The sequence below is a fragment of the Oxyura jamaicensis genome, chromosome 2 (assembly GCF_011077185.1).
Source record: "Oxyura jamaicensis isolate SHBP4307 breed ruddy duck chromosome 2, BPBGC_Ojam_1.0, whole genome shotgun sequence".
NCBI classification, from domain to species: Eukaryota; Metazoa; Chordata; class Aves; order Anseriformes; family Anatidae; genus Oxyura; species Oxyura jamaicensis.
Genome location: NC_048894.1, coordinates 130,969,042 through 130,993,192, shown reverse-complemented (window position 1 = coordinate 130,993,192; position 24,151 = coordinate 130,969,042). Strand labels below are relative to the sequence as shown.

The 24,151-nt window shown below is 37.5% G+C and overlaps 1 protein-coding gene across 3 annotated transcripts; it reads right to left on the bottom strand.

Annotated features, from left to right (window-relative positions):
- Positions 1-610: 610 nt before the first annotated feature.
- Positions 611-18,745, bottom strand: LRRCC1 (leucine rich repeat and coiled-coil centrosomal protein 1). 3 transcript variants are annotated; one of them, XM_035317277.1, is made up of 19 exons: positions 18,608-18,745; positions 18,308-18,513; positions 17,889-17,954; positions 16,520-16,687; positions 15,534-15,703; positions 15,223-15,432; positions 14,552-14,754; positions 13,306-13,489; positions 12,822-12,970; positions 11,319-11,523; positions 8,711-8,850; positions 7,159-7,360; positions 6,013-6,198; positions 5,317-5,491; positions 4,446-4,609; positions 3,663-3,871; positions 3,322-3,459; positions 1,777-1,912; positions 611-1,054 (listed from the first exon to the last, which is right to left on the bottom strand). In XM_035317277.1, the coding sequence occupies exons 1-19, from the start codon at positions 18,664-18,666 to the stop codon at positions 932-934; spliced, it is 3,093 nt and encodes a 1,030-aa protein (XP_035173168.1). In that variant the 5' UTR covers positions 18,667-18,745; the 3' UTR covers positions 611-931. The 3 variants fall into 3 exon arrangements, with proteins under 3 accessions (XP_035173168.1, XP_035173169.1, XP_035173172.1); XM_035317278.1 differs by lacking the exons at positions 18,308-18,513; positions 18,608-18,745 and having other exon boundaries at positions 16,520-16,589; positions 17,889-17,952; XM_035317281.1 differs by lacking the exons at positions 15,223-15,432; positions 15,534-15,703; positions 16,520-16,687; ... (1 more) ...; positions 18,308-18,513; positions 18,608-18,745 and having other exon boundaries at positions 14,563-14,725.
- Positions 18,746-24,151: the final 5,406 nt, after the last annotated feature.

The following is a 24,151-nucleotide window of genomic DNA, read 5'->3' as shown; positions in this document are numbered from 1 at the left end:
TGTGCTTCATAACAAGATGCAGCTGGTGCCAGCCTCTAGTTCACACAGCAAGTTCTCATAACAAGTTGATAACAAGCCCAACAGGCCTCGCCCAATTAACCAAAGTTCTGTGGACTTTTATTGGCACTTTTTTTTTTTTTTAAAAAAAAAAAAAAACATTACAGTGCTCATTTGGGGGTTCAGAACAAGCTGATACTGAAGTCAGGTTAGTATCTTCTGTTGTCACTTGTGCTACCTGACTAACTACTTTGAGTTGCAAGGTGGGTAGAAACAGCTCCACCTGGTGTATCAATAAATAAATATAATTACTACCACAGCACTAAGTACTTCGGGTGATGGTGCAGTAAAATTAACAATTAGGGGCTTCTGAGAATAAGTAAATGAAATAAATGGAGATGTTGAAGTCTCCATATTGTAAAAGTTAGAACAATCAGATTAGCAGAAGGCTTATGACTAGTTTCCATAAAGCCTGTTTAGGAGGCACTTGCTGCAACGGGGGCAGATCAAACATTTTCAGGTAAATTATTGGATCTTTTATTACAAGAATCTGTATCCAGATGAAGGAAACTTTCAAGCTTGTCTTCACATATTTTTGTATTATTGCATCTAGAAAATCTCGTTTTACATTCTTTACTCTTATTAAGAACATTAATGCCTCATTCATATTATGTCAATCATAGATCCATTTTGATCTAATTTCACAGAACTGTCAAAAATAACCAAAGGTTGGAAAAAAATATTTATTATGAAAACACTATACAAATATTTGCCTGATTCCCAAACCTTCAAAATTCTTCACAAAGACTTATTCTCTGGAAGCACTTCAAAGCAAACAAGGAAAAAAGTGCACTGTAGTGCATTTGTTTAAATTAATACACTTTTTAGTGTATATATTAATGAAGGACAACCCTCAAATGTAAGTCATAAAACTTCAAAGATCCTGTTGAATGTCACTTAGAGCAGATGTAATTCGTCTGATTTTATTTTCTAGGGCTTTTTTATTGTTTGCCATTTCCTGTAGAAGCTGACGCATTTCTTCTTCAACGCAGTAAACCTGAAAGCATATACAGATCAAATATAATTCTTGCTTTTCCTTAATACACCAATGAACGTACAATCTTGCCAATTTTTAACACTGATAAGAAATGGAGAAGTTCCATGCTTATGTTAATAAAGAACATGTTTTAAACTTTATATTATGGAATATATATATATAACTGTAGTAGTAATCATAAATAACAAGTATTTTCTTAAGGAGCTAGATAAAACATCACCAATAAAGACATGACAGGACAAAATTTCTGAATCAGAAAAACAAAGTCGATGGCATATGGATGGCATCAGACATTTAAATGAGTACTGCAATTTTGCCAGTAAGCAGAATTTGCAGTAGCAGAGTTTTGTTTAAAAAGCATTAATTTACTAGGAGATTGCTAGTAATGTATCAAAATTAAAATATCTACTTGTGTAGAAAAATTACCGGTTGTCACATCAAGAAAGAATGCAATATATAGCAAGAACAGCAACTGTTAACACAGGCATGGGTGAGTTAAACGGAGTATCTGGTATAAGAAACATTCCTTATCTATACAGGCAAAAATAATGGTAGGGTATTGATTAGTAACAGCTACGCAGTGTGCAACTTTGCTTGAACACAGAACCTTGTGACAGTACAGTTCTAGATTTTTTTTTACTGTGCAAAGGAGGATAAAATACAAATAGAATAAACATTAATCGAAACATTAATAATAAACAATAAACATTAATCTAAATTACTTTTTCATTTGCTGCTTCAATTTGTTTTTGCTTTTCATTTGCCAGCTGCACTAGTTCTGCCTCATGAGCTGCCAACACTGACTCAAGTTGTTTTCTAAAAGCATCATCCATTTCATGAAGCTTTTCCATAGCAATCCTAAAAAATACAAAAATAAAAAGTTACACTCTTGCAAACAACCAAAAATTAAGTATTTTGCTTTGTCTAATTCTCCATTTCATTAAGGATTGAGCAACATAGGAACAAAAACAATTATTTCAATATCTTGCTTCAGAAGATATCTTGTTTTCTTCAGTGCACGCTCTAGTTTCATGCAACATATTTAGGTCTTCTGGCATTCTGCTTAGCAGAAGCATTTAATCACCATTAGCTGAAACATTTAATCACTAGCAACAATACAAAAATTCAGACTTGCTACTGTCAGCCTGGCTAAGAGCTCCATATGTTTTCAAACATCAACTTATACTTTTGCTTCCTGAGAAAGGAATGACTAGACTATGAGATTGTGTAGACCGCCTGCAGGCCTGAGTTTCACATAAACAAAACAGTGTCTACTTCACTGACACTCCTCCATGTTTCCTTGATTCCAAGCAAAGTCTGCTTTTAGGTGATAATTTTAAAATATGCAGTAACAAAGCAAAGCAACTCATTCCACTACAGAATTAATTTACACCAAATTTTTGAAACAATAATTTTGGATAAAATTTCAGTTTCACAACTGGTTTCGCAACCATTCCAAAAATTCTACCATTTTAGGTGTAGATGTTGTTTATTTCTTTTAATCAGACTTGACTATCAAGGTATTTTCTTTGATTTATTAATCAGATGACCTTTCTTAATGAAAGGGCGATTAATAAAAGTGTTTAATTTAAAAAGCAAAAAAACTTATTCATATTAGCTCATTCCTTTAGTAAAATGTGTTTATTACTGCTGCATAAATCAGCAGTCTTGCTAGCTAGCCTTTTCTTAAGAATAGTTGAGAGAAAGAAGAAAAAACAAGAGAAAGGGGGCTAAAGAATAAAGTACTCCTATTACCAATCTAAGCTCATCACAGGCAGTGGGCTACCGTATTTCTCCGTAATGCCAGAAGTATATAAAGCAACTGAGCATCATCTACGTCCTAGGTCTTTTTCTGGGGTATGGATATTTGTTTCCAGACGGTTACAGACTGAGTCTGTGCCTCAAGTGCGCGATCATCACTGCATGACTCCAGACAGCACACATGACGACTGTATACAGGTCACTATCACATAAGCATACTAGGGAGGCATAAGTGTAGGCTCTAATCATTTTCAAATCAAATGGGAATATAGCTTAAAAATTTATAGAACGAATGCTGTAACTGAATATTAAGTTCCATGTAGTGGTCACCTGTATAGCAAGAATTATGTCTATGCACACCGTTCACTGGAAATGGGCTCACCAAGTACTTAAAAAGCCATTATGCATTCTGTCACTGTATAATAAACATTTCTGTATACTTACTAAGAATGCAACTCTATAGTAACAGATCAGTCACAAAATATGCTATTAGTTAAGGTTTTCACCTCTGAGTTTGAAGACTTTTATTTCTCTCTTCGATCAGCTTCTTCTCTTTGGTATCAAAGCTCTCCTTCATGTGTTTAACTTGCACCTCCAGCTGGCTCAACAGCTCCCCTTTACCTTGCCACTTCTTTTTCAGTGCACTAAAAATAAAATATATAGTTTTACAATGAACGCAGATGCCACTTTTTAGGAGGACAGAGAAAGTTTTTCATGTTTCCATTTTCTCCCCCCCTTCCTCCCCATTTCTGTGGGTTTTAATAGCAAGTTATGAACAAAAAACCCTTCATGGAACTGTTCTATACAATTATGGTCCCAAAGAATTATAGCCAATTATATGCATCACCTGTGTGCTTTCTTAATGTCATCAAGTTCTACTTCTTTTTCTTCTAGCTGTTGCTTTAATTGCTCTTTTCTTTCATTTTGCCTTTCTAATTTTTCCATTAGTTCTTCAAATTCAGCAGTTTTTTCGTCCAACTGCACTTGTAAAAGCTTCTGAGCTTTTTTACTTTCTTCATACTGCTTTTTCATTTGTTGGTCTTTTTCTTGTAAGCCCTTTAAAAGAGAAACTTTTCAGAACACGAAAACGCCCTCCATTTCAACTGTTTTAAAAAAAAGGGTGTTTAGTCTATGCTAAACAGAACAAAGCAAAACAGTGTGATTAATAAGCTGAAGTTTGAAGTCTCTGAATGAGATGAATGCAATAAAGGAAGCAAAACATAGTAGCTGTTCTGTTAAAATACTGACTTACAAAAGCAGAAGAAATATTTATGTTACAAAATAAACCTGACACAAACTTCATTTTTTTTCCTAGTAACACAGAAAGAATCGTTATCCTAGTCTTTTCCTCTCTCAAAATCTCTATCAAGAACAATGATGTGAGGAAAAGAGAATAAAATCTGTACATAAGTACGATTCAGTGAGAGATTCAAAGAACATTTCCACATGTTAAGTTAGTACAAGCCCCTCTTCTGCTCCCAATGAAATCAATTGGCACTGACAGCCTAATCATGCTTTCTGAGTTCGTAAAACTAGGAGCGCAGAGCCAGCTTTCATCACTCTTTACCATAACTTTCATTGCAAGCCTTAATTTTTAATAAGAACATAAATTGTCACACATCTGACTTACTTCTTTTAATCGCCTAATTGTTTCTGTCTGATCGTCCACTATTTTGTTTTTAATTCTTATAGTATCACTGTCCTGTTCCTTTTGCTTTTTTAATGTCTCAATCTCATTTGTTAAAACCTCAATTTTTGCCTCCAGCTTTCCCCGATCTTGAGAAAGATGAGCTCCTAGAAAAAACAGCATATTCATACTATAACACTCTGTTGACAGGTAACTTCAAGATGTTTTCTTTCTTTCTTTTTTTTTTTTTTTTAAACTCCCACTGACATTACAATCTTAAATGAACACAACCATTTCAATCTGCAAGCAGAAAATACTTAAAATGAAACGGAGAACTGAAGGTTGGTATCTATCCTTTGAAAACTTGTGTAACAAAAAATAAACAGTAGTTCTTACACACTCAACCAATCTCAAAGAACCCACAAGATGGTGCTAAGAGTCACATGAATCGGGATGAAAAAGGCAAGGCCTTTTTTCACCCTGTATTTAATGCACCATTATTTATTTTTACAAGTAGTCTACTGAAATTGGACTTCTGATAGACATGCAGCGTTAAATAACATTACAAACACATCCTTTCATAGCTTCTTATATAAAAAGCTTTGTATGATATTATGGCATTTTGATTTTGACATTTTGGGGATGTAGAATAACTACATGTATTCACAACTAACACTCCCACAACTGCAGTTAAAGTTCCTACAAACAGCCTGTGTACTACAGAAGATCTGTCATCTTTACAACTGGATAAGATAAACAAGACATCCAGACACCCTCTCCTGATTACAAGTATATTAGGATGTTTACTTGAAAAGTATGATACTGAACACCAGCATTTTTATTGCAATAGAAAGAATAAAAAAAAAAGTTTTACCCTGTTGTGCCAACTCCTGACCCCATATTTTCCTTTCCATTTTTAATCCATCAATAACAGATTCCTGGGCAGTCAGCTGAGAAATAAGTTTTCCATTTTCCTTCTTCAGAAGTTCCACCTGAACAGCCTTTGCTTTGTCCTGCTCAATCACAGTTTCAAGTTCTTCAGTTCGGAACTGTATGAATATTCATTCATGGAATGGGAAAAGAAAATAAGATCCTTTAAAATAAGTACTCAAAATTTCAACCAATGCTAGCCACCTAGGAAAGTAATACTGTTATACAGCAAATTAAGTTCACCGAGCAATATTCTGCTTGCATGTAACCTTCTACCTGATTTAAAAAAAAATCCCTCTTCCCATTAACGAGACACAAACGTTTGCTTCAAATAGAAATACTTAAATTCCAGAAAACTGTTTTATAAAGCTATTTACTTAAATAGCCATCTTAAATTTTTAATGCCATTATAAAAACTCATTTATACATTGTAAACATGCAAGTCAGAAGCAACTTGTGCTTCCATTGGTTCTCTTAAGACATTAAAAACCTATCCAAAAGACAAATGAAGCTGTGATGTTTTTAACTTCCCACTTGATTACATATACACCACTAGTGCTCATCGGGGGGAAGAACTGCACTGTCTCTGAATACATGAATGACTCTGGATTTTGCTATACAGGTAGCATAGCGTTAGTACCTTTATGTTTGCTGTGGCTTCCTGATTTGATTTCACTAAATCTGCAATCTTCGCTTTCTGTTCTTTCACTATACTTGTCAAGTCTTGGATCAGACTTGTCATCTCTTTTTCCTTTTGTTGAAGATGAAAGAGGGCTTGTTGATGTTCAACTAGATCAGCAGCAGCATTTTCAAAGTTCTCTTTAACCTAAAATTTGATAAGAACTCTTAATACTAACATTTGAGAATAAGCATGCATGCATACATATGACATTTTTTTCAAATAAAGGAAGAAAGTAAGTTTAGAAACAATAATGTGAAATTAATCAATATCTGAAGTTGGTTTTCATCCAGCTAGTTTGTGATGTTTCAACTCACAAAGCTAGTTCTGCTCACCTACAAGTTTGTATGAAACAAAAGAAAAAAAACAAGTCTTCATGGAAGCATGGGAAGCAGACCAGAAAAAAAACCACAGAGCTCAAGAGACAAAAATTCTCTTAATCATATGAGGTTAAACAACATTAATATCTGGAAAGAAGAGCTTACAAGGAAAAAACTCAGGATTCATTTTTAAGAGAAAGATTTGAAGGGTGAAAGAACACTGATTTAAAATGAAGAGAGCCCAATTTAAGACAAAACATTTAAAGTTGCATTTATTTCATTTAACATTTAAAATAACATCAAAGCTAGACATAGAAATAAGTTATCTCAGGAATTCAGTAAACAAATTTTGATTTTGAATTTCAAAAATCAATTTTGAATTCAGTTTTCAATTTTGAAACACTAAAGAATAGGGAGCCTAATTATTAAACACACTAATATACATGTAGCTATAACCTTCTTATCAAAAGGCCATAGGACTTTTTACAATAATATATTCTAATAGAAAAGGAATAACTATTTTTAACGACTACCAGATAGAAATTTTTCTAATTTATTTTCATTAACTTTTATTTACAAACAAAAAAATGCATCTTTTTTGCTGTGCGTATGCTAATATAGCTAATATGCTAATTAGTATATAGGTTTTCCTTACTGATATTTCAAAGTTTACTAGTATTTTTAGAGCAATCCTTGGAACAAACACTTTTAGAATTGAAAGAATATGACACATTTAAGAGCTCTACAGTTCCGTCTAGTTTGAGATCAAATGTTCTCACGATCTTACCTCTTTAAACCTTTTTGCCTCAATAGTTAAAGCTAAACGAAATTCATCTTCTAACTCCGTATACTTCTGGTTTAACATATTAATTTTCTCCTGAAATTCTTTAACACGCTGTTCATGCTTCTGCTCCTCTTTAGCCACTTCTTTTGACAAAGCATCTTGAAATTCAGGTCCATGTAAAGCAACTCGGGTTTCAAGTTCTTTCCTGGAGTTACCAAACACATGCAAGAACTACAGAGAGAAGAACTACAGTATCTCACAATGCTACTTCAGTTGATTTCCTTACTATTTTTAGTAAGAAAAACTTTACTAACAAAATGATAAATTATATAGTAAAGGGGATACATTCCTTAGTTTCACTGACAGATTTCAGTCTTCCATGGCCTTGGGATGGGAAGAAGTGTATTAACTACTATTAAAATACCCAGAGAAAAGGAACAACTTTACTTTTTAATTCAAACTTCTGTAGATATTATTCAATTATTCTTTTGCTGTTAGCTGGTGTTTGTTTGCTTTGCAGTTAAGAAGGAATCACAAAGATCTGGAAAAGATGGGAAGTCAGGAAAACCACTGTATACCAGATACCCTCTCCTGCAGTTTTTCTCTTCCCCTTCCTTACCAAACAACTGTTACTCCTCATTCAGACCCCAGACCCTAAAAGCAACACCAATCTAAACAACAGCAACATAAAGAGCTTCAGTATATGCCTCCTTCCTGAATGGAAACATCCCCATAGGAGAACAATGAAGAATTGCCCTGCACCTTAAGACTAGACGGTTCAATTGCTTTACTGCAAATTAAATATTTTGGAGGTTTATAAGGGAACAATCAGAAGTTCTCAAAACATAGCTATCAGATCTTTCCATCTTCCATTACCTTGACATTTGAATACATGTATTCTTGAAGTCTAGCATGTGTTACCAGCTTTTTGGTTTTTTTTTTTTTAAAATCAATAACCTTCCTCAAATACTAGTATAGAAAACACCACTACTTGCTTTAGTTTGTACGCGTATTTGATTGTATTAGCTCAACAATATAGAACTTCTGCTCAAGTACTCTTCAAAAAAGCAAACTGTGAAGGGAAAGGGGAAAACAGCCAGTCAAGCCACCCACCCACCCACCCACACTAACACAAGATGCTATAGAAGCTGACAATTTGGGGAATGTTTTGCATTACTTAACCAGACCTTTAGACAACAATTCAAAAGTGATTTTAATTTTTACCTGATTGTTTCCTAGATTAAAGACCATGTATTTAAAATACAAGAGGGTTCAGCCATATATTAAACTAAGGATATATGAACAAAAAGACTGGAAGAACATTTGCCTACATGAACTTGCAAGTCAGGAGTCTAAAAAACTTTGAAGACATCCTTAAATAGGCATGAAAATGTGTGGGAAGACATCTACTTTTTTCTGTTTTAAACAAAGCACGCATCTCCCATTAAAAACAAAAAGCCACCCACACACTTGGGAGAACACATTCAAACAAAAACATTTGCAACAGTAACACTTCCATTAATTTGTTGGGAAAATAAAATAGAAGATCCCATACCTTTGTTCTTTTTCTTTTAATATAAGAAGTTCATGTAGTTGTTTTACTTTCTCCCTCTGCTGTCGAAGAGATACTCGAAGTAACTGTACTTCTCTTTCATTTGCTGATGCTTTAAGCTCTGCTTCTTGCACGTGTTTCATCTGTATAGAATTCATAAAAACAAGAACAAGATTCTTAAAACTATCATCTATTCTTTAGGTCTTCTACTAGAATAAAAATGAGCAGGTGCTTTAATAAAAGCTTCATGCATGTCTACCCAGGCCATTATGTTTACATCATGCTCCAAAACTGACAGTATTTTCACAAGATTATAGAATTTTATTACGTTGCCTCCCTAGGAAAAGGTATTTTTTTTTAACTTAATATACTGTTACATGTGCAGAAAAAGAGGACTAAATGTTTAAAATTTAAGTCTTAGCTTATCTTACTATGAAACAAAAAAGATCTCATTGTAATACCAGTATTGGTTTCAAGCAAAACATAGTATTTGGTATCACTACTTTTCTTTAAACACTCCAAGTCCAAAAATCTGCATCTTACAGTTTAAAGTTGCCAAACAGAGCTGCTATTCTAGTGATTTTACATAAAATGGATGGAATATGGATGGAATATTCCACTTTTTCCATGAAGCATTCATGAAGAATTCTGTTTTATAATCTGAAGCCTTTTATGTAAAAAAAAAAAAAACACAAAAAAAACACTTCTGTCTTCGCAAGAAGAAAAAAAAAATAAAAGTTATTAAAAAGTTTTAATTACTCATAAAATGGCAATTCAGAATCAAGATGCTTCAGAAGTTAGAACGTGTTACAGAAACACTGGAGGTGATGTTAATGCTGGTATTCTTACTCCTTCGGATTACTTGAAGAATTCATCTCATTAGTTGTGTGCTCAAGTGGTGTTAATAACTTAACTACCTTGTCAATCTGTCCTCCTAAGCAAAGCAATGGACTTGGCATCTCTCTCCAAATTCTGTATTAGCACAATTCTAATCTGTTTGCTTTCAAGAGTAATGAAGCTGTGAAAGGTTAGTAGACTACAAGATTACTTTATGCATTATTTATCTAATGGCAGAACTAAACGCAATCAAGACAACCTAGCTTAATTTCCAGCTCCCACCAGAAACAAACAGAAAATTAAATCTCCACAAAACAAGAGGCAAACCAAAACTATTTTATTTCTGAATTCCTTCACAATTCTCCTTTCAACTTTATATTTAACTATAAAAATTTTTAAAAATATAAAGAAAAGCGACACAGCATATCCTATTGTGTTAGAAAAGGCACTGCTTCCAGTGGCTGCTCTCTCCCTTAATAATACCTAAGAGCATCTGCATAACTTTCAGTTTGAGAATGCTAGAAGTACCTAAAGTTCATATGCTAACTTCAGCTGGATGAATACTACTGTACTATTGTGAGGCATGTGTAAGAAAACAAGTCTCCATGTTCTAAATGCTAAGCCTCTTCATGAGAGCATTCAGATCCAGCCCATTGTATCCCTCGTTTTGTGGATGAAAGGAGATAATTCCCTCCTAAACTGAAAATTAAAAAAAAAAAAAAAATCAAGTGAGAACACTTGCAAATTTAAACAGTGTCAGAAAATAGGTTAACAATTTAGATGCACAGAATCTCAAATCCTTTGAAGAAATGATCTAGTCATGCTGACTGAAAACCTTACACAGTGACTGCATAGAGTAATGATAATTTACCACTGATGGCAGTAAACTTCTCCTTGCTAGGAAGCTAATTACTAATCCGTACTATAAGAAAACTCTATAAATTCTAGAATTCATTAATCTTAGAGTCGATGAAATAAATAGAAGGTATATTAAATCTGTATGTTCAAAATGAGAATTTGGCCGTCTGTACACTCCCCAGTTCTCTACTTACTTTTTGGGTATCTATCTCATTGACAGAACTTTGAGCACCATACTGGCAGTTCAGAGACCTTTGAGGATTATTAATCCTTTTGAGGGTTATTAAGATTCAGTTTTTGTAAGTGGACACATTCAGAAACACACAAATGAGCTGATATATTCCAACAATAAAAATATAGATATTGGGGGAGCTGCATTTATCCACTGAAAATTCACCAATGAGTTATTCAGTCAGAAACAGTAGCATGTAAGAATAAAAAACAGAATTACAAGCAAATAAATACCCCAAGCAAACAAAAAAACACAGAAGTTTTAAAATCAATTCTCAGCAATTATCACTTTGTTCTGGTTGTGATTAAAAGCATCTAATTTTTAATCAGCGAAACAAACAGAACCATCAGGTTTCTCTTTCACTAGTTTTGTAAGATCTTTATAGATTTCAGCTGTGTTTTAAAAACTTGTTTTTGCTTCTCTGGATCTTCAGAAAATATTAATTCTTAGTCTTAAGTACGTAAGACTTGTTCTCTTTTATCTTAAGAATACGCCACATGACATTTCTGTCGCTAAAGACATTCATTGACAATTAAAATGGATGCTTGTTATTAGCTACCTCTATGTTAAAAAACAGCTTTTACTGTGGAAAACTAAGACTTCAGTCTAAAGTCATGTTTATTAATACCTAACAGTATAGTAGCTATCCAGTTTGAGTATTATTTACTCATTAAAAATATTCACCTCTATTGCTCGTTGCTGCAGCCTCTGCATCTCCATCTTGGATAGTGTTTCTTCTAAAGCTTGCATAGCCTTCTGACGTTCTGCTTCTTTATTTTTTGCCTGATTTAACTCATTAGTAAGTCTTTCAGTTTCACCTTTCAGCTGCTGGACATCTGCTTGTAGTCTTGTTTTAGCATCTCTCTCTTTCAGTATCAATTCCTTCAACCTGAGAATAAACGCAATCAAGTTGTATGACAAACATTTAATTTAGTTCATTATGGCAATATTTATTAAGTGTCGTAGCACTGCATCTTGCACTTCTTTGCATTACTACACTGAGCTTAATTTTAAATGAAGCTACTCTGAAGACAACCTCATTAATAGGTCATTAAGAAAATTACATTCCAAATATCATTTTGCTTAATATCTAAGTTGTACCTACAGTATCAATTTCTAATTTAATACTTGTCTTCCAAAAACTTAGCTCTTATATCATATTAGAATAGCTAAGGACATTTAAGTCTCGGAAGGAATAAAATAATAATCATATCCAAAATGGCAACAAAGGGAACCTGAAGAAAGAAGGAGAAAAAAGGGAAATAGAATGAATAGTTTGGGTTGGAAGGGACCTTGAAGTCATCTAGTACCCCCCTGCCATGGGCAGGGCCACCTCCCACCAGACCAGGTTGCTCAGAGCCCCTCTCAGCCTGGCCTTGAACACCTCCAGGGATGGAGCATCTGAAACCAGTGTCAGTGCCTCACCACCTTCATAATAATCACAGTCAATCATGGATGGTAGCTCAGGAAGCACTTGTAAGAAAACGTGCCTGATCCATACAGTGCAATTGACAAAGACAAAGGTAAGAGACATCTCTGAACAAAGTTTTGTTTGTTGACAACTACGTTAGAAGAGAGAAATTCTGAAAAATAGAAGGAAGTTGTTCAGAAATGGAAGGATTAGGATAGCAGTCTATATGAAGACACACTAGACCTGACCTGCACAACATAGTGTCTACTTGCCAATTCTGGCTTACCAAAAACTTCTTTGTCCACACAGGGGAAAAAAGCCAGCTGGGTACACAGGTGGAAAAAGAGGTTGGGAAATGCAAGCTTCAAGTACGACATAAGATAAAATACAGTCACTAGACCTTCAGCTGAATGAAAAAGTACAATTACAACACAGATTAATTGGAAAGTAGAGTGCTAGAAATGAAGTTAAGTGGCATACTGTTACTATTCTGGGACACAAAGAGCAAGACTTGGGTGCTATGCACTGACAGAAGTTTCTTGTTTCCCCTCTGTCTTCTTGAGCAAACATTGACAACCCATCAGGTCTTGCCACATACTGGATTTACAGCAGAGCTGCAGAAAGGAATTTCATTAGGTAATACAGACAGATGTTCAAACAGAACTTCATGAAACATCATTTTTCAAGTATAGTTTTTTAAACTAGTTCTCATTTCTTGAGCCTATAAACCGAATTAAAGAAGAAAATGCTTATACTACAGCACTCCATTTCCCTACCTCTCTGTAGTATATACAGCCATACTCTGAATATTCTTTTCTTCTTTTGCATGTTTCTGTAGTTCTTTGACATGCTCTGTTAATTTCTTCTCTGCTTGTTCTGCTTTCCACCTCCTTTCTTTCTCTTGATCCAGTTCCTGAATCAGCGCCTTGGCAAGAATGTGGTAAGCATCAACTTATTTGGAAATACTCAAATGTAGCCAAAAATGATGAACAATATTCACAACCGTAGAACAAGGTTACTTGGTCTTTCATGAATCCAGAGAAAAGTGCAGGTGATCTGGCCAAACCCCCCCCCCCCCCCCCCACGCAAAAAAAGTAAAATCAAGTTGTCTTCCAGTTGACACTATAAAGAACTTCGCTATTCTTTAAGGCTATCTACATGCAATTATTTTTATCACCTCCAATTTTAGAGTTCCACCAGGAGACATGCATTTGACTTCCAGACAAGACACACTCATATTTGAAATTATGCAAAACATACTCGGTATGTGGATTCCTCTGTGGTGTTTGAATTCATTTCATCCACTTTTTCCAAATTGCTCTGTCTTCCAGTTAGTATTTCAGCTCTTCTTCCCACTACTTCCAGATCTGGAGCATCCGATGATGAATTGAGATTAGAGTCTCTCTGATGGGAATGAGGACACTTTGAGGAACTCCTCTCTTCCCTATAATGGCAGAAGATTAAGATACACTTAAGAATATGGGGAGTTTAAACATCTCTTCAAACACCATTATATGAAGTGCAGGGGATTCAGATAGGTATCTGTAAAAGTACAGAAGCTGAACTATATAGTTCAAAGTCACCTAGAAAATAATTTAAAAGCACGTCATGACGCAAGCAGCTAAACTCAAATCTTCAGTTGTAAAAATGTGGAGTACTGGTAGATGCTATTGGAAATATATCTTATGATCAGATAGATAGGAAACACTTTTTGGAGAAGCAAAGCAGATGACTAATGTAGTCTAACTTACATCATCTTCTGCACCTCACTTCCAATATATAATGTATAATCAAACAAATTACTATAATACCAGTGTCAGCACAAAAATAGGACAGTTATGTTTTTGATGACTGTTCTGACATCATGTTTTTAAATTTGACTCAAACAGAGATACATTTTCATAATGAAATTCTGTCTCCATAATTTAAAAAGATAAAATAAAATAGAGATGAAAAAGTAAGTAATTCAGAAAGTGTTTTTTTTTTTTTTTTTTAATTCTCAGTTCAATTTCCTTTTCACCTAAATATGAAATGCTCATATAGTGAAATGACTGAGGGAGCGAAGAATGAATTTCAAAAAATTAAGTAACACGTAGGCATCATTTCTATGTAAGTACAAAGATGTGTTACCTTTTCAAAATACAAGGCACACAAAGGACTAATACTGAAAAATGAGGATGCAGGAGTTTATATAAAACAGACTGAGAAAAAAAAGGGGGTTGGACATTTATCAGCTAGGCAAAAGTTTATCAGCTGGGGCAGCTAACAATTATTTTATTTTCTTCCCCCACCCCCAAGAATGAGCTTCAGAAATTTGACACAACTGTTTTCCTAATCAACAAATCTGTTGTAAAGCCTCAGTAGCTAGTGATTTTTGGGGCATTATTAACAGGAAACTAGTTTATTCATCCTACCACTTTCATAAAATGTTTCAGGACAAACTACGTTCTCCTTGACAACCGTCAGCTTAATTAATTTTTCCTTTATAGGGCAAACATGGACATACCTGTTAGTTACCTTGCTTTTAGGATGATTTGCATGACATCTAGTAGATAAGGTAGTTCTACGGTAAGTAGGGATCTTGCTTCTTTTCACAACCTTTTTATTGCTCTCTTTCCCACTCTCATGATCACTCTCAGAAGTTGGATCTGTGTCTCTTTTAGCTTTAAGAACATTTGGAGGGGCTTCCCTTCTTGAGGCATCAGATACCTAAGAACAGATCGAAGTTTTATTTTTGCATTTTACAATGTTTAAGTAACTATCTTCTAACACTTTGCTAGATGTTATTTTTGGAAAGCTAACGCTTACAAAATGATGTTCATTAAATAGGTAATTGCTTCCAAACTACCCCTTCCCTCCTTGCTAAAACAAGTCAATGTTATATTATGATCAGGCAGTTCTTCCAGTCACATATACTAGTTTTTAGTCAATACGAAAGTTTTCTTGATTCTAAGTTCAATCTCCAGCTTCAATATATATATATTTAAAAAAAAAAAAAAACAAAAACAAAAAACTTACTCTCAGTTCTTCAAAATTACTAAGTACACATTACTATGAAGTCAGCACACACACAACCAGTATAAATCATATGTCAGTCATGGTGAACCTTTGCAGTATCATAAAGTACATCTGATTTTATGAACAAAACTTTCTGTGCAATCATAGAAAAAAAATCACCTTCTGCAGTATTTCTGAAATTTGATCTTCTATTTTTTTAATCCTCATCTCACTCTGTATTTTATCAAGTAAGGCCTTCTCTGGTTCTGAAGATGAAACAAGCTCTGTAGAGGAGCTGACAGAACTTTGTGCTGGTACTTTTGTACGCTGACGAAAATATGCTAATGCTTGGTCAATATGTGGTGTCACCACTGGTAACCCAACATTGTTCTGTCAAAAGGAAAGACAACCCCTGTAAAATTCATGAGTTGCATACAATATAAAAAAATAATAAAATCTATTTTAAATTCAGCACACGCAAACTATGGCACCTGATCTTTGGATGAAGGGGATCCAGGTGAAACCAAACAGTCCAAAATGTCTTCTAAACATTGTAAATTTGAACAATTTCTTCCTGCCAGGTCTACTGGTTCACCATAAACACTTCTTCCATCTAGAACCATCAGCTGGGGCAAAGTCTGAAGAAGAGTTTCTCTGTAACCTTAAAGAAAAGACTGAATTGAAATTAATCTAAAAAAAAAAAAAAAAGGAAAAAAGGATGTGTAGTGTATCACACCCTTGTGTGATCACAAGGATGTGTACCTTGTGATCTTAAATTACTCATTGCAAAAAGTAGCGAGTTATCTACAAGTGTCTCACCAATCCCCTGCCCATAAAGGCTTTCAACAGAGAACATTACAGAACTAAAGAACTGAGAAGGTGCCTGCATAGTCCTGGTCTACACTGAAATTTCCCCACCACTATCAGCAGTTGCAAAGACAACTTTTTCATATAGACCTACTGCACCAGAACAGCTGGTACAAACACAGCGATACACAAACATAACGGAAAGCAAGATCTGAAAGGACTAACCCTTAGTCCTTTTACAGTGAATGAAAATGCTAATTATATTAACATCTTACAATCTGTCTATCACTGCTTACTAATGCTGTGGGAAAAGGAGGAAAGGTTAATAGCACTTATAACTGATCTTCCTCTTGCTGCAGTTTGCTCTTTGTCCACCTCCTGCCTTAACCTAAAGTAAGAGTTAACCTTAAGGCACTTTACGTGCCTTAACCATGTAAATAGTTGAACGTTATCAATGCATACAAGATTTACAACTTTGAAAATATACTCTGAGAAAATAAAAGACTTCTCTATGGGCAACAAATTCATTTTGACAGAACTTCTATATGCTGGTCAGCTTATGAATGAATTTGCAAGCTTCAGAACCTGGCCAAGAGTTTATAGGAAATTACTGACCAACAGAGTTAGCAATTATCTACTACAAATCATCTACCTGATGTGAGATCCATACCTGCTGTCTGACAAACTGGATTGGTCTTTCCATTTTTTTCCAGTGTCAGATTGGTCAAACAGCACAGCCCCTTTATGCAATGAAGTAAATGATTAATATCGTTTATGCAGTTGCTGTGAAGGTCAATACAGCTAAGCTTATAACTGGTTCCGTGAAGGCACTGGAATCCTGTAAATTTAAGAAAAAAAAAAAAAAAAAAGGATTCCTGCTACATGGGTTAAATAAAATGGCATCTCGTTGAAAAATAGGCAGTCAACAATACATCATAGTTAGAAACAATGTACCAATGTTTGATAAATAAATTTTGATAAAATAAACACTCTGCTTCAAGTTCCTTTTTATAACTCAATTCATTAACAGAAGTTGTTACATTCTTTCCAATTTTTCTATAAACTCCCGTCATTCTATAACTTAATATCTTATTTAGAAACAATGACTGACCATTTCAGCAAAAAGATTTAAAAATTCCACATCATTCCCAAAGTTGCATTTGTGTCCTACAAAAAGGGAAGTTGGGAATCTTTTGGAAGCATCTTCCAGGAGTACTGCATTTTTCACATTGGAAATAAGTTTGAAATGTTTACTGTACATTGGTGTGAACAGAGCAGGGAGTTCAATACACTGACACGGAGTTCTAAACCATGACACAGATTTGCCAAAATTTTGTGCACATCATATGAGAAAAGCCCTATTCATATATTATACATATGACTATTACTAATATCTCTTTAAATTTTATTTTTCTTGCACAGTAAGTAAGTAGAATTATGTTCTCTGTGAAAGGAAAAAGCTCTGCTTTCTTCACCCATTTCACTCACAATACTTTTAATTCAAATAAAGAACACGAAATCAAAACATTTGTTCACCAAATTAGTAGCTACAGTTACTGGGCCAGATTACAGTTCCAGATTTACTCAGTCCAGACTATTACAGATCATACAAGTGAGAAAAATATAACCCAGTTCTTTTTGTAAACCATTACACACTGTAAAAAATCTTAATGCTTTACAGTTCTTGATTGGAAGATCTACCAAGCTAGATCAGGAGCTCTGAGCAGCTACAATTTATAAACCTGCTGTTCGGCAGCAGCAGGTGTTGCAGGCAGGCATTTTTTTGCCTGTTTCCATGCAGCTATGGTCAAGTTTCCAGACATGAAGTTCAGCCTTGCCAAATGCATTAGAATGAATTCCAGTTCATGAACAACCCAGGACAGAAGAAAATTTAAAGCTGAGAGTAGCAGCAGCTGCCACCTTTAGCAGCATTACTCAATTAGCTGAACTACTAGAAACCTCTGAAAATGCAGCTGGTCTTTTTTAACTGATGTAATACAAATGCTTTTTATTACTCTGTATGTGCCCAGGTCACTTACCAGAGAGATCGTGTATACGATTATATGACAAATTAAGCGCAGTTAAATTAAAAAGCTTTTCCAGTCCTAAGAAAGTGAGGGAAAAAGAGATAGTAAGATTTTCAGTAAAATGCTGTGCTTTGTCAAATCAAGACTTACAGAGTAAGTCAGTCTTTTAAAAATCATAGCTACAAGTTATAACAATAAGCTATGAATATAGTATAAAGGAAAAAGAGTCAGTTTTTTCTTCCATTCAAAGGCATCTTTCTATGATGTTTACAGACATCACGCACATATTTTACAGTTTACACAATATGGCTAACAGTTTATACTAACACCGTAAAGCCTCAGTAGAGGCATACTTTCCAGACGGAAGCTTTACCACAGCTCTCAGAAAATCTTCTTAAGCTACTAAACGGACTGAAACAAACACTGCCGACCCTCCACTTTCGTTATCAGGTTGCCGGACAAGTTCAGGGTGTGCAGGCTCCCCAGAGCGCTCAGCCCCTCGATGCGGCGGATGCGGTTAGAGGACAGGTCCAGGTGCTGCAGTCCCAGCAGGCGGTCGAGCCCCTCGATCCTGGCAATGCGGCGGCGGCTGGCGTCCAGCGTCTGCGGCTCCGAGCCTCGGGCGACGTCCAGCAAGCTGCGGGGAAAGGCACCCGCCGTCAGCCAGGCACGGCCGCGGCCTCCCCTCGCCCCTCAGGGCCCGCAGCCCCCCGTCAGGGCGCCCTCCTCACCTCTGACCGCCGCCATCCTTGAGGCCGGGCTGCCTGGGACCGCCCTGCTCCGCCGCCATCCCGCCGCCGCGCTTCGAACTTCCCTCCGCTCCTCACGGCGCCGTTACGACAGTCCTGCCGCAAAGCAGCGAACGGCGCCCCCCCTGCAGTCCCTAGCCGTCGCTCCCAACGGTGCCGTTACGACAGTCCTGCCGCAAAGCGGCACCCCGCCTCTCGCCATGGGCACGGTGCATTAGGAGAAAGGGAGCGGTGGTGGTGGGGATAGCTCGGAGCATGCGCACTGCGGCAGGTGACGCCGAGGTGTGGCCGTTGTGGAGCCGACGTGGAGGCGGGTGCCCGTAGAATCGTAGAAGCCTAGAGACGTCTAGGTTGGGAATGACCTTCAGGGTCATCAGGTCCCAGCCGTCAGTGAAAAACAATGTTGTGGTTTAACCCAGCCGGCAGCCAAGCGCCACGCAGCCATTCGCTCACCCTCCCACCTCCCTCTTTGAGATGGGGAAGAGAATCAGGGGAAAAGTGAAAGCCTATGGGCTGAGATAAAGTCAGTTTAACAGGACAGAAAGGATAACAACAACAACAACAACATGTACAAAACAAGTGACGCACAATGCAATTGCTCACCAGCCGCTGACCAATGCCCAGCCTATCCCAGAGCAGCCGGTCCCTCCACCCTCACCAGCCCCCCCATATTAATTGTTCCATATGATGCCATCTGGTATGGACTGCCCCTTTGGCCAGTTTGGGTCAGCTGTCCTGGGTCTGTCCCCTCCCAGCTCCTGCTGCACCCCCAGCCTGCCCGCTGGCAGGACAGAGCGAGAAGCTGAAAAGTCCTTGGCTTGGTGTAAGTGATGCATGGAAAAAACTCCACAACCATAGTGTTGTAAAGTAGGTATACTTTATTGCGGTGCACTGGGCGCACTGGGAATAGCTTCCCTCAAAAAGTGTGCACCTGCCCAGTCATCTCTCGCAATTTTATACATGATACTGTTACATATTACATGAGCTCTAATACATATTCATTATTTTCCCCGAAAAGGCGGACCTCTTCCAAGTACTCATTTCCATACTCCCCGCCCTTAGCTCCTTCTGGTTGCACCTGCGCAATGTAGCCTGGAGGTCATGGGCAGGGGTCTTCCAGGATGAAGGCAACGATGAAGAGGAGGTTAAACTTTTTACCTTTCTGGACTTTGACCTTCTGTTGGACAGTATTTAGAAGATTATTTTGTTTATCTTTGCCTTGTTTCCTGCCAACAAGTTGTTCATCCTTCCCTAATGAATTGTTCGTCTTTCTGTCATCTGTTGGCCTTGAGCGATATCTTCCTTTTTACATTTGCTTCTCATAAGGTTCTCATCTACATCCCCTATAATTAGGATATTTTTAGGTTCTCTTCTACATCCCCAATAATTAGGATATTTTACCATATATGTAGCTAAATACTAATTTGGATAAGTTTTAGCATCTTCCCCATCTCATAAGCACCGCTCTGCAACAACTAAAACATCAGTGTGTTATCAGCATTATCCTCAACCTAAATCCCAAACACAGCACCCTACCAGGTACTAGAAGGAAAATTAACTCTGTCCTAGCTGAAACCAGGACAAACAAAAAAAGTGAAGTTCATCTGCCACCTCATTCCCCCAAGCCCTTTTCCTCATATCCAGCTGCCCTACCAGCCCTCCCCAGTCCCTGTGAGCAAATGGGGAAGGGGTGGCTGCAGTCAGTCCATAACAGCATCTCACTGCTGCTCCCTCATGCTTCTCCCCCCTCCACCATGGGCCTCCCCAGGGGATGCAGGGGAATCTCTGCTCTGCCACTAGAGCACCTCCTCCTCTCCTTCTTCAATGACCTTGGTGCTCACGCTGCTGTTTCTGACACTTTTTGTTCCCTCTTCTTCTGCCTGGGCAGTGTTTTCTGCCCTTTCTTAAGTATATTTTGCCAGAGGTGCCACCAGTTTCAGCGCCAGGCTCAGCTGTGTCTTGCAGTGGGTCTTTTGGAGGTGGCCATGGCACCCACAGAAACTACCTCCACAACCTCTCCTGTTACCAAAACCCTGCTATTTACACACAACACAGCTGGGTTTGGGGTTGGTGGTATGTAATGAGAGAAGAGACCTTCCTGCAGCCCAGGAGCACCCAGCCAGGACTATCATAGATTAATGCAATTGTGGAGTATCTGGAGGTGGAAGGTACCCTACAGGAGTCATTGAGTCCATCTCCTGGCTCCACACAGGGCCACCTAAAAAATCAGACCATGTGTCAGAGTGTTGTCCAAACACTTCCTGAACTCCGGCAGGGTGGGTACTGTGGCCACTGCCCTGTAGAGCCTGGTCCAGTGCTTAGTGATGATGAGGTCGCCCTTCAGCCTTCTCTAAGCTGGACAAACCAAGTGACTTTAACTCCTCCTCACATATCTTCCCCTCTAAACCATCTTAGTTGCCCTCCTCTGGTTGCTCTTTAATAGGTTTAAGCCACAATATTGTGGCAAACTGCACACAGTACTCGAGGTGAGGCTGCATCAGTGCAGAGCAAAGTGGGACAATCCTTTCCATCGACTGGCTGGCAGTGCTGGGCCTGAGGCACCCCAGGGTAGGTTTAGCCCTTCTGGCTGCCAGGGCACACTTGGCTCTTATTTAACTTACCGACTCTTACTCAACTTGCCATCAAACAGACCCCCAAATCCCTTTACACGGGTCTGCTCTCCAGCCCCTCATCCACCAGTCTGTGCATATATCCAGGATTACCCCACCCTGGTGCAGAATCTAGCACTTGTTCTTGTTAAATTTCATACAGTTGGTGATTGCCCAGCCCTCTAATTTTTCAAGATCTTTCTGCAAGGCTTTTCTGCCCTCAAGGGATTCAACAGCTCCTCGTAATTTAGTACCATCTGCAAATTTACTTAGTATGCACTGCATCCTGCAACCAGGCCATGTATGAAAACATAGAGGAAGAATGTCCCTAAAATGGAGCCTCATGGAACCCCACTTGTGACTGGCCTCCAGTCTGATGTAATCCCATTTACTGTGACCCTTTGAGCCAAACCCGTCAGCCAATTCTTCACCCATCATATTATGTATTTGTGTAGCTGTGTGTTGGACTGAGTTTATAAATTGGAGAGCACTGAATTCTCTTCAGGGAGGTGTTTTGGCACTTCAATTATTATTTATTTATTTATGTATAGGACTGATACAGTATTAAGAGTTTACTCCAGTGGTGGCTCAAAGCTCACCACTCACTCAGGCAGGCCTGGGTGGCGGCCACTGCAGGGACATGGTGTTTAATGACAATGTTGTAGTACCCCTTTACAATACTACACTGACATTTATTCATGGATGTTTTTATTCTAGAGGGCACTGTAGCATCACTTTATAAACATACAGTGCAAAACAGGGCATTTGATGTAGAAAATGCAAACCTGTCCCCCATACAGGGGGTCAGATTTACCTAACTGTCAAAAAGCAGAAGGTAAAGTGTCTCTAGTGGGCAGTTAATGCAGCTGTTTGTTCTTGGGATGAGTCTTTCTCATGTCTCACTATATATTATAGGAGAAACCCAGGAAAATTTAGACACGATTTTTGAATGGCTGCATATGAATAGTTAAGGACTATTCTTGGCCATACTCACCAGCCGGTAATTACAAATACCTTTCGCTGCAAAAAAAAAACACATTGTACTTTTCTTCACACTTTAGAACCCAGTAGAGAGTGTTTATAGTAGGTGAACACTACATATTGATATTGAAATATTGATATATTGACAATCTGTGGAAATCCTTTAGAGAAATACACTTCATGGTTAGTACAAACATTTGTATTAGATGAAAGCACAAATGTGGTATCGTGCGACAAAACTGTGGCTTTTCCTATGCTTTTTGATTTGTCATTAACTAACTGTTATGTGGGGTTTCTTTCTTAATTAGTAGCAAAAGTGGAATTATATGTATGTCAGTAGAACAGATAGTTTTATAAGGCTTTCAGTAAAAGGCAAATATATAAAAAATTTGGTAGATAGCAGGAAAAAATAATCTTGCTAAGGCAATAGATTGTTATGTGCCTGAAGGTGTAATCCCATTTTCTAAAGAAAACAGTCATAAAATCATAGAATCATAAAATATCTGTGTTGGAAGGGATCCAAAAGGATCATCAAGTCTAACTCCTGGGTCCCCAAAGGGCTACCTAAGATAAACAAACAAACAAATAAACAAACAAATAAAAACAGATCATGTGTTTGAGAGCATTATCCAAATGCTTCTTGAACTCTGGCAGGCTCAGTGCAGTGACCACTGCCCTGGGGAGCCTGTCCCACTGCCCGACCACCCTCGGGGTGCAGAACCTTTCCCTAACCCCCAGCCTGACCCTCCCCTGTCCCAGCTCCATGCCGTTCCCTCGGGTCCTGTCGCTGTTCCCAGAGAGCAGAGCTCAGGGCCTGCCCCTCCTCTCCCCTCGTGAGGGAGCTCCAGGCTGCCATGAGGCTTCCCCTCAGCCTCCTCTACTTTGGGCTGAACCTCAGCCGCTCCTCGTATGTCTTGCCCTCTAGACCCCTCACCATCTTCATTTCCTTCCTTTGGACATTCTCTAGCAGTTTTATATCTTTCTTATATTGCGGCGCTCAAAACCTCACACAGTACTCAAACTCAGAGTTTGTGATTACATCATGGGGTCCTGTTTAGCAGTGGTAAACTGGCTTGTGTCTAATATGACTTGCTTGGATAGCTGTTGAGCTCCTTCTAGAAGGCAAGACAAAGAAAACTACTTTAAAATGACATGTTTCCCACAAAAGGTGAGCTAAAGAAGAGTAGAAAAGAAGGAAGGATATAAATAATATTTGTCACTCATATTAAACATAACATGTCCTTTATTGACATGTGCCAAGAAAAAAACTATATTTATTTATTTGTTTATTTTCCCTAGAAACTCTCTTCAGGTTTTGTTTTGTTCTTTTGCTTCTTTATCCTTGCTGTGTCAATGTCAGAAGCAGCAAGCTTCTTCAGGGAAAACACGGAAGAATATTTATTGAAAGTTTGCAAGACAAATTAGCTTCTAATTTTTGCTGCATCTTCTCCCCTTAAAAGATTTCAGATGATGCAGAGCTAAGTCAATACAATGCTGGAAGTGCTGAGAAATTAATTGAAAAGGAAGTAAATAAATATTTTAAAATCTTGTGTTGTTTAGACAGACAGGCTTCTTTCTTGTCCATCTAATTGGTGAGTGGATCGTAGGAAAGACTTAGTGAGTACACACGGAAAATTATTGCAAGAACATTTAGGACTCCTTATTCAAGTACATTGAAATTAAGTTAATTACAATTAGGAGATAATGCATATCTGTCCAGGCAGCCGAAATGTTCTTCCATAACTTTTCGGTATTGGTTTATTTCTTAAATCTGCAGAACCTGCAGTCATTAAAAGAGATCAGTCATGATAAGCACTGACATTCATGACAGCGAAAACCTTGACAATGAAGGCTAAAGGGATTTGGAAAGTCAGAAGATTAAAGGGGAAAATCCTCAGTGCTAGGAGAAGTAGAAATGAACAGTTGAAGTTTCAGG